Raw genomic sequence first — 10,615 nt, 5'->3', positions numbered from 1 at the left:
GTGGTTCTCTGAATGATAGTGGTGGGGCTCTTCGTTATGCCCCTGTTAGTAGTGAGGAGGAAGAGTCGAATGGAGGAGAGAGAGGTAGTGGTAGCGACAACGAGAGCGAGGAAATGGCGGTGGTAGAAGCTGAGAGTGAAGGGTTGGAGGGAAAGATAAAGGAAATAAAACAGAAGGAATTGAGCGATGAGTCTGTGAGGAGAAAGGATTCTTTTCTTGTGGGAATGGTGTCTGTGACATGGGCAGACGGGATCTTTAAGGATCCACATGTTGTAGGAAGGTTTATTGAAAAGAAAGTTGGAGTTGTGAGATCAGTTAAGATTACTAAAAGTGGTATGGTGGTGATTGAGTGTAGGGGAGAGTGGGGTGAGTTGTGCCAGTGGGGAAGTTGTGCCACCCCTTGTATCTAGAAAACCATAGAAGAAATTGGTCATCTGACCACACATTTTTGAAGAGGCATCCATTTTACTCACTCTGCAAAGAAGGGAGGCAGATGGCACAAGAGCTAAGCACATTTAAGTTCAAAAAACTGTTTTTTGCCTCTCAAAGTAAATTTTTTATGATCAAGGTTTATTGATTGTTGTGTCTGAACAATTATAGACAATCTTGAAAACATTTCACACATGTGTTAGTGTTTTAGTAAGCTACAATATGAGGCTATACTGTTAGCATGATGTTAGCTCCAAACCAGCTATATGATACAAGTTTGTTAAAATGGTGGGGATGGGGTGATTTGTGCCAAAAGGCCTGGGTTAAGTTGTGCCAGTGCAGTTGCAGTTGATTTAGTGAAATTTTATTTAATTTTGTTCTTAAATGTTTAAATAGACCTTGTTGAAGAATATTGCAGTATTGGCAAGTGTAGCCTGGCTCTGTGATAGTTGATTTTGTTCATTTTGAACATAATTTTTATTTCTGAAAATGTTAAATATGTAGGTCAACTGCTGCTACCGTTTAGCCTTGTTTAACCCTGTTATAGTACACTGGACTTTAGTGTTATCTTTATTTTGTCTTGCTTTGATATAGCATTACAGTATATGAGATGAAAATGTTCTGTTTTACTTCAGTAATCAATGGCACAATTTACCCCAACGTATTCTCTCCAAAGGCACAACTTACCCCGCACCGGGGGCAAGTTGTGCCAAGAGACCACTTTTTTAAGAATAGCCATATTTTTTTAACAGTTTATTTAAGATCCAAAGGGAGTGTTCCCAGTGGTGCACAACATCCTGAAATATATTTACATATTGTAGTTGGAGGCATTACTGTCATGCCCTCACTTTAAAGACACCTCAAGTAAAAAGTGGCACAACTCACCCCACTCTCCCCTATGTCTGAGAGTCAGAGGAGAAAAGTGTTGGAGATTGTTAAGGGTGATGAGCTGGAACAGAATGAACGTGTGAAGTGTTTCCCGTTGGGAGTAGAAAAGAGAAGAAAAGGTGTGGTAAGTCAAGTGCCGTTGTCAGTGGATGCCAATACTTTTTTGGAGGTGGAAGGTGTGTATGAAGCAAGGAGAATGTCGAGATTTCGGGAAGGAAAGAGAGAAGAGAGTAATTGTGTGTGTTTAACCTTTGAAGGGGAATTGCCATCGCTAGTGTATAGTGATTATGTTTGTTACAGGGTGAGGCCCTTTGAGAGAGCGCCTATCGCTGTCAGGAGTATGGACATGTGGCATCAGTGTGTACTAGGGAGAGAATATGTAGGAGATGTGGGAAGGAGGATTGTGGAGTAGTACTTAATGGAAGTGATATTGAAAGTTGCAGTGTGGGGAAGGAACAGCTCAGGTGTTTGCATTGTGAGGGGAATCATGATGCAGGGTCTGTGGATTGTCCACGAAGAAAGAAGGAAAGGGAGGTGAACAAAATCAGAGAAGAACGGGGGACGTCATATGCTGAGGCTGTTAAAAGGTGGAAAGGGGAAAGAAACGAGGGCAGGGTGATTGTACAAAGGGAGCCGGAAAAGGAAAGAGCAAGTCACAGTAATATCTGTATGGACAAGAAGCGATTCCTGGCATTCATCGCCATGGTGATAAACTGTGCTGCTAGTATGACTGGGAAGACAGAGAGGACTGAAATGGTGGTTGACGCTGCAAAGAGATTTCTGGATGTGGTTGATGTATCTGGAGCAGAGATAGATAAAATACTGAGAGATGCATTTGTGCAAACTCAGGCGTCTGCATCTGGAAAGTAATTATGAATCTGAGTACTTTGGGTGGATATGGATATGGGGTTATTTTGTTTATTTTAGTTCAATTAAGATCAGTTTAGGTTTAGTTCAGTAGATGGCGGCAATGCAACATTTTGGATGCCAACCGCCGTAAAACCAAACAGAAGAAGAAGAAGAAGAAGAAGAAGTAATTGGTCTGCGTCACGCGTCTGCGTCACGCGACGTTGCAGGTGACGTAGCAATCAGGAAGTAGAACAGCCCTCAGCTGAAAATGTTTACATTTAGCTTGACATTTATCCGACAGTAAGTGAAGAACACCTTTGTTTATTGTTATTTTGTTTATAACTTGTATGTTTGCAATATTCTCGAGAATGAGAACAACGTTGTCTGCCTCCAATGAAGTGTAGCTGTATGACTTTGCTTTTGACTGTGTCGCTATTTGACTTTGGCAGATTGTAGTAGCGTTGCGTTAGTATGTTCGTTGTATTTAAGCATAGCTCTACGGGTTCATCTAGTAAATGACAGAGATTCTGCGTCACTATTCCTGGTCACATAGATGCACATGCTTCTAACCTGGTTGTATTTTCATACAGTGGAGAAACACAATACAACAGAGACAAGTTGCTGCAAGGTATGTTGACTAAAATATGAAGGCTGCATTCCCCTGAGGACCCTGACTTTTCCTGTCCAGCCACTGTTCAGCTGTGGTTATTAAACATGTGGGTGTGACACTGCATATCTTTACATTTTGACTGTGAACTAACACTGGAGTTGACCTGACTAACACAACCTGTGTTTTTCTATACAAATAGTCAATGAAGACTTATTTGAAACTTGTGTCCAACACTAATATGTTGCTCTTTTGAAATCCATGATTACCCCCACCTGTAACAGGTAGAAGCACTCACAGCCGCTTGTGTGGTGTTGGCAGGTCAAGGCGTGGACACGGTGCTGTCTGAGACGGGGCTGCGGCAGGCCGAAGCGGTTGGCCTGTACCTCAGAGACCTCACCTTCAACAATGTGTTCGTCAGTAACCTGCAGCGGGCCTGCCAGGTGAGGCACACCACAGTTTAGCAAAGCACCTGAGAGAAATGTGATGCTTGAATACTCACTTGAGCTTGATGATCATTCAATCACTGTCTGTTCCAATCACATCTTGTATTTTTAAACACGTGCTTGTCATGGTTACTTAATACCTAGTACAGTGGTTCTCAAAGTGGGGTCCAGGCGGGGACCTTCTGGGGTTCCTGGGGGGGTCTCCAGGGGGTCCCCAGCAAAAATGCGGATCATTTATTTTCACTATAATTCTGTCCATAAGTACCACAATGACAAAATGTTTCTGTAATAAAACATCTAAAAGCAAAAATCGTATCAGATGGGGGACCTGGGACAAAATTGTTTTGTTTGATAAGTTTGAGAACCACAGATGTCGTAAACCTGTGCAGCTGGTGACAGTGGATGGAGGATTGCTGGTTTTTAACTGGCTTAAGTGATACAGCTGTGGTTGGTACAGATTTAATGCAATTCATTTGTGGCTATATATTCTATCAGACATATGTCGTATGTATGTATATGTGATAACATATGAGGCCACCATACCTGTCTATAACGTATATGTGAATCTGATAAGCAGTGAGTATGTTTTGCTCCTTTCATGCCCTTTCTTGTAAATATATGACCCTACAGTTTCCCATCATGGACAAAGAACTCACCTGGTAAAATGGCTCATATCCACTGTTGTGAACAATAAAGGAAAACAGGATGTTAGAAAACAGGATGTAAAAAAACAGATATTGAATAGTTGGGTTACAATCATCTCTCCATGGTCTTTGACTCACTGATGTTGAGAACATTTGAATGCCTTGGTAGTTTCTCCATAGCAAGCTGGTTCTCTTGGGGAATCCAGAGTGTATTTTCCAGTAATTTCCCAATGTCATTTCCTTTTTCAGACTGCTGAACTAATTCTGAGAAACAACACTCACTGTGCTGGCACAGAGATGGTTTTGGACTCATTACTCAGAGAGAGGGTACAAGCTCTTGTCTTCAAACCATATAGACAAATACCAATGCTCAATATTAGGTTCCTGAAGTTGTTCGTCCTCTGAGTCCTAATTGTGGTTGTTCATCATGCAGAGTTTTGGCATTGCTGAGGGACGGCCCAAAGAGGACCTGAAGAACATGGCCAATGCTGCCGGCCAGTCGTGTCGTGACTACACCCCTCCAGGAGGAGAGACCTTGGACCAGGTGAGTCTTCTGTCCAGAGTCAGCTTTGGAAACTGATTCAGGCGATATGACTTACTGTAGGAGAGATGAAAATAGCTCGGCTCCCAGACAATTGGACAGCTCCGTCCTACCAATCAGAAGCCCTGTTCGAATCCGTCCCCTCTTACAGAAATAGGGGACTATATCGTGTGTATGCCTTTTTTTTTTTTTTTTTACTAGTGTCAGAATTCTCAACTGTTAATTTAATTCACTATATAATTCACTGTCCACTATATACCCACAATGCACTGAAATCTCTAGTGAACAACAAATGTACCCTACATTTTCTCCCATATACCACAATGCAATGCAGTCGTGTTTACTAAAGAAGAAGAGTGAGGTAGTGTCCAAAACTCATTTGATCCTTCCCCATATAGTGCACTATATATGATAAACACTACATCGGGACTAGTGAGTGAAGGAGTGAACATTCTGAACACGGCTAGAGACTGAGAACTGAGTCTAGCCTCTCGGAAACTCAAGGTCAAGAAAGGATTCTTGTACAACAGCACCATGCAGTGGCCTTGTTGGGGACATTCCATTTTGCAAACTTCCAGAGAACCCCCCTAAGCCCACCCTAAGCGTTTTCAGACCAGTCTAGTCCGGTTCCTTGATTCGCACCAAATGCAAAGATGATACATTCTTTAGTTTTTCAACTGGTTTGGTTCGGTTTCACACTAGGTAAAAAGCAATCGGAACAGATAGAGCTGCCAACCCTCCCGGATTGGCCAGGAGACTTCTCTCCCGGGATGGAAAATATAAATTCCCAGAGATTTTTTTGACAGCTATCTCTCCTATGCTAGGTCCTTTTTCTCATTTTCTTCAGTTCATCCTCAACTTGAATCAAATCTGAACTCATCCGTTTCCATCTCCTTTGAGATTAAGCGCCAGTGTATTTTTGTTCTCATTCATCATTCAACTTCTGGTGAAGTGTTGCATTTGGTGCTTCCAGAGAGGTCTGCTGATCACAGTGCTTCACACACAGCGTAGCCCCACTCCCTCCATTGCGATGATGGCATATGGCGACTTCTAGCTAATATTTGATTAGCCAATAGTTACTTTCCTTGGAATTTGAAACAATTTGGCAACACTGGCAGTTAGCAAGGGTCAACAGTTTTTGGTGCACCGTTCATAGGAAACTTTGGATGTATTTTACTCTGTACCCGGAAGTTATTTATTTTTTAATTTTCAATATTTTATTAAAAAAAAATCTTAGAACAATACACAAACAAAACACATGAACAGGCTCAGACACAGGAAAGGAAAGAAAGAAAAAGCATACATATTTATCGGTCATTCAATATTACAATGTGGTGCTACCAGCCACATAAGGTGCCATGTGCTTCTAAGAGATGTTGTGGGGGGGGGGGGGTCCCACGCAAGGGGTCCATGAGAAACCAGCCGGGCGAGTCACCCGCCGCCCCTAACCTCGTAGGCTAGAAACGTGTCCCAGATCGTTTTTTGTTTTTTACAGATGGAGTCTCTCCATCTGTATAACCGAGATCATGTCCATCAACCACAATTGTAAAGAGGGTGAAGAGGAGGACTTTCATTCCTCTTCTAAAGCCACCTATTTCTGAAGAAAATGGTGAAAACGACATACCCAAACTAAAATGCTTACTCTGGCTGAACCGCTAGGGTTACAGACAAGTGCCTGACCTTTTCTGAAAGGTAAGACTTTGAAGTTTCTGTTCCAAGTGTCAGAATGACTCTATGACTCTTACTGACCCTGAGTAACACCAGCTCAAACACAGTGGTTGATTCTCGCCTAGAATAAAAAACACTTTTACAGTGTAAACAGTTACTTGTGGCTGTTGTATTTATGGCTAGAAACCCAATGGAGACATAGCCACAGGCCTTACCACATCCCAACTCAAAGAAGATGAAAAAATACCAAAACATGAGTATTTGGCAGTGGTTTTTGTAGGGAGATACCTAGGCGGATTTCCAAAAAGCCATTTGAAAAAGCCAAATAATCTGAAATGTTGTCTTTGTACAAAGATGGCTATAACTTCCGCTGTGTTGATCTGATCTGAAAAAGGAAGACATGGTTCGATGTGCAAGATTCAGCCGATTAATTTGGTATGTAGCATGAACAGCATTGTTCAGAATTAACCACCTAATTCATCATGTTAATGACAGATGAACAGCAAAAAATCAGAAATGTAACGCCCGTGTTACGGTGCACTGCAAGAGGTTAAGAATTTGATTTTTGGCAACAGTTGTCCCCAGTGACCAGTCTTATTTTGTAGGCCACTCTGAAGCCATCTAAAATGAAACTAAGTACATTACTTCAAACAAAATGTACTTAAGTAAAAGTAAAATTACTGATTTTAAAGACTACTCAAAAAAGTACAAATACACAAAAAAGCTCACTCAATAACTAGACTAAATGTAATTAGTTACTTTCCACCTCTGCAAATCTGAACCGATTTCTGTCATTCAACTTGCCCTGTATCCACAAGGTCCCGATCGACATTTCCCTGTGCCACGCATGCTTCTATCACCTGTGAATGAAAGACCGCAGCGCAAGACGCAAGAGTCGGGCTCATGTGTCATTAATGAGCGATTTATGATATTAATGAGTCATTTGGTAAAAATAAAACAAAACCCTCACAACATCTACCTAAAGTAGGCTACTATCATGGAGAATATGACTGCTGTCAAGAATAAAATAATTATAAATTATAAAGATGCTGCAATCAGACAATCGTAATCACATAAGAAAGCCTTCTCTGATGAGATGACTTGCTGCCATTTGCCATAGGAGGCAGTGAGGTAAATTGGTCCAGTCTAAACTGCTGACGACTGCAATCGTGCAAAAAAATAATAATAATAATAATAATAATCTACACAATTTCACCAGTCACCAAAACTGCATGCAAAGAATTCAGATGTTTTTAACCATAAAATGCTCATCCTCAACCCATTATGCACAGCTCGAGGTCAGATCACGTTCTCACCACAAACGAACCGTACCAGAGTTTGTTTGGAACCGCACTGAGACCACCTCTCTAAAGAGGTCTCAGTGTGGTTGTTTGGTTCGCTCTTGGTGCGCACCAGAGTTCGATTGCTGCATTCACACCTGCCCAAACGAACTGCACCAAGAGGAAAAACAAACTAGTGTGAACCAAACATGAAAGGTGTGAACACGCCCTAATTTTCAGCTCAGTATCCATGGCTGAAGGTATCCCTACCTCTATCCCCTTTCTAATTTGCCTCAAATTTTTCTGTCTCCTGACCAATTAGCTATGTTGAACTCGCTCAATCATTGTCTGAGAATGGACTCTTGACTCTCAGGTTTGTCAGAGTGAAGGAATATTTTGGGTTCCACCTTCACCACAAGCTCTGTCTCACTTCCAGGTGAGGCTGCGATTCAAAAAATTCCTGAAAGTCCTTTTCCAGCGAATGTTAGATGACCACCGGTCAGGACGGAGCTGCGCCGCAGGGGCAACAGAAGCCGGAGCAGCCGGGAACGGGACTGCTCCAGCCGCCGCCGGTTTACCTGACGATGGTCTCCAGGGAGTGCCATTCCACGCCCTGGTGGTGAGCCACGGAGCCTACATCCGCGTAGCCATCAGACACCTGGTGGAGGACTTGGGGTGCGCCCTGCCCCCGGGGGCCAAGATGTCCCATGTGTTTTCGCCCTGTCCCAACACCGGCATCAGCCGCTTCGTCGTCACCCTGAGTCAGGCGCGGTCCGGGCCGGTCCTCATCGCCGCTCGCTGTGTTTTTACCAACAGAAAGGACCATCTGGAAAACCTCAAAGCTACTGAATAGCATTCAGTGAATGAAAGGGGAGATGGGTTTTCATGGTAGGGAAGTGTGCTGTGTCTGTTTAATTCAAAACTGACTAAACTCTAAAGATAAAAGCCTCAAAGTTACTACAGTAAAGACCTATACTGTACCTTATGAGTAATTGAACACCAACATTATGGAAAAACGACACTACACACAGGGTCATGGTTTCTCCCCAAAATGTAATAGAGTAGACCAGTGGTTCTCCCAGGGGTCCTTCCAGGGGGTCCCCAGCAAAAAGGTGAATAATTTATTTTCACCATAATTCCATCCATAAGTAACACAATAACAGAATGTATGACTATTGTGGTCACGGGTTTCATTTCTGTAATAAAACATCTAAAAGCAAAACTCTTATCAGATGGGGGACCCTGGGACAAAATCTTATCAAATGGGGGTCCGTGGTCTAATTTGTGTCAGTTTAGGGGTCCTTGATGTGACAAAGACTCAGAACCACTGGACTAGACATTTTACTGTAGATCTGAACCATACTGTATCTATCTACTGAATGTACAGTACTGTATTATAGAGGAAGCCAGCAAGGACTTGTGCATCATACGGTATTGTTTGGACTTACCCTGCACTTTTTTCAGATACTGTGTCATATCTTTTATTTTTTTCAGCACAGAGTTTATATTTTCGTTGTATTGTTGCTTCTTTTACAATGTTATACCAAAGTCAGACAGACACAGTATTGAGCATTGTGATCATTTCAAGTTGATGTCGCTCCAGTGTTGCTCATATTTTACTTGATATGAATATTCCATGACAACAAAACTGAAGTGTCTTTGAGTTTGTATTGAAGCAAAAGATTTAATATATATGAAAAGATTGCCATGTTTAGGTGCTCACACCTAAACATGGCAATATACTGTATCATCAGTATATAAATGGGAGCTAGGGCTCTGTCTGGGTTCTGTGTTTCGCTGTCCCACTGATGACATCATCAGTGAATTACTCACACACACAAGGCTATAGTTCAGTGATGATGTCACTGATGTATCATAAATCCACTGATGACATCATCAGTGATGTCATTAATTCACACACACACACAAAGTCACGAGACAGACTGAGGTAGAGAGAGGGAGACATTGTGCGTGCGCTAATAGTGCAGGCAAGGCCACAGAGCAGCCGAGCTGCAGGCAAGGCCAGGCAGCGACCGAGCTGCGAATGCAAGCTGCAGGACAGGCAAGGCCTAGTGAGCCCAGGCATCTCGCGTGCAATATAAGCCGTAAACACACTTATGCTGATTTGCTGTGGACAACACTGCTGCTGACCTGGCTGATACATGTTTACTGGAAACTGGAATTCGTCATGAAAACTGGTGCATGTAAAGCACACAAGTGCTGAGAGGGGAAAGCTAATGGTTCCACCCCTCACTCACATTCATGTTAAGAAAGCAATGTTTGCACAGCTAAAAGTAAACTATGTTCATGTTCACATCATGTAACAACTACAACAACCATTAAGGAGATGAATGTAAGGCACAAGTAATGTGGTTGTGGCTCAGAGATGCAGTAATACAGCCAATCATTAGTTTGAGCACTTGAACACAATAAGCTGATGAATGAGCTGGAAGAAGTTTTTGGCTATAGCTCAGAGAGATAATGTATAGTAGCTTGTCATGCAGAAGGTTGCTGATGCTAACCCTCATGTTATTGTTGTCAGTAGTGTTGCAAACCCTTGTAGAAAAAACAAGATGCTGAAGGTGAGCTCAAACAACTCAAGAAGCTCAGCAGGATAAGAAGCTGGTTTATCTTCAGTACCTAAGAGTCCTGGGTTTTGGTTCAATCCCTGATTGGGAAGAAAGGTTCTTGTTAAGATGCAATGTCTTTAACCTGACTATCCTGGCTCCTATAGCCGTGCAATGCTACAGTTTATGTACTACAATGCAAAGACAAAACACTTCCAACATTTTTAAAATGTCAACATCATGTGCCGGTATGAGTTCAGCTGGGTGGGGCTTCCTCCTTCATAACCACCTCATTACAGCGCTCTGGAAAGTCAGGGGACATGACCCCCCCTCCCGCAGTGGGAATAATGGTTGAACTAGTTACTGTCAGTGGAGCGGGAATCGAATCAGGGTCCGCATGTTCTCCGATGAGACGGTCACCAGGTCACAATCACAGCTCTTCTCAGTCGGAGCGCTTTTTTTTCTGATTTCCCCCCATTTTCTCCCCAATTGTACTTGGCCAATTCCTCCTGCTGCTACTAGACACACATGCTTACTCCTTTACATGTGCAGTTGCCAGCTGCTTCTTTTCACCTGACAGCGGAGAGCTTCACCGGCAGGACGTAGCACATGGGAGGATCACGCTAGTGAAATGTTATATGGTCTCCCCGGATTCTAAATATAACTGAATCGCTTTGTAAAAGTAAAACATTTTTA

General features: G+C 42.6%; 1 protein-coding gene across 2 annotated transcripts; it reads left to right on the top strand.

Annotated features, from left to right (window-relative positions):
• The first annotated feature begins 2,399 nt into the window (after positions 1–2,399).
• On the top strand, positions 2,400–8,980 carry tigarb (TP53 induced glycolysis regulatory phosphatase b). Of its 2 annotated transcripts, none has more exons than XM_083631955.1 (6): positions 2,400–2,466; positions 2,757–2,794; positions 3,095–3,216; positions 4,113–4,190; positions 4,297–4,407; positions 7,789–8,980. In XM_083631955.1, exons 1-6 carry the CDS (start codon positions 2,435–2,437, stop codon positions 8,203–8,205), a joined length of 798 nt encoding a protein of 265 aa, XP_083488081.1. In that variant the 5' UTR covers positions 2,400–2,434; the 3' UTR covers positions 8,206–8,980. The 2 variants fall into 2 exon arrangements, with proteins under 2 accessions (XP_083488081.1, XP_083488080.1); XM_083631954.1 differs by having other exon boundaries at positions 2,438–2,466; positions 3,058–3,216.
• Positions 8,981–10,615: the final 1,635 nt, after the last annotated feature.

This window comes from Poromitra crassiceps (genome assembly GCF_964638095.1).
Source record: "Poromitra crassiceps genome assembly, chromosome: 2".
In the NCBI taxonomy this organism is placed as follows: domain Eukaryota; kingdom Metazoa; phylum Chordata; class Actinopteri; order Beryciformes; family Melamphaidae; genus Poromitra; species Poromitra crassiceps.
This window is presented reverse-complemented; position numbering and strand designations above follow the sequence as displayed.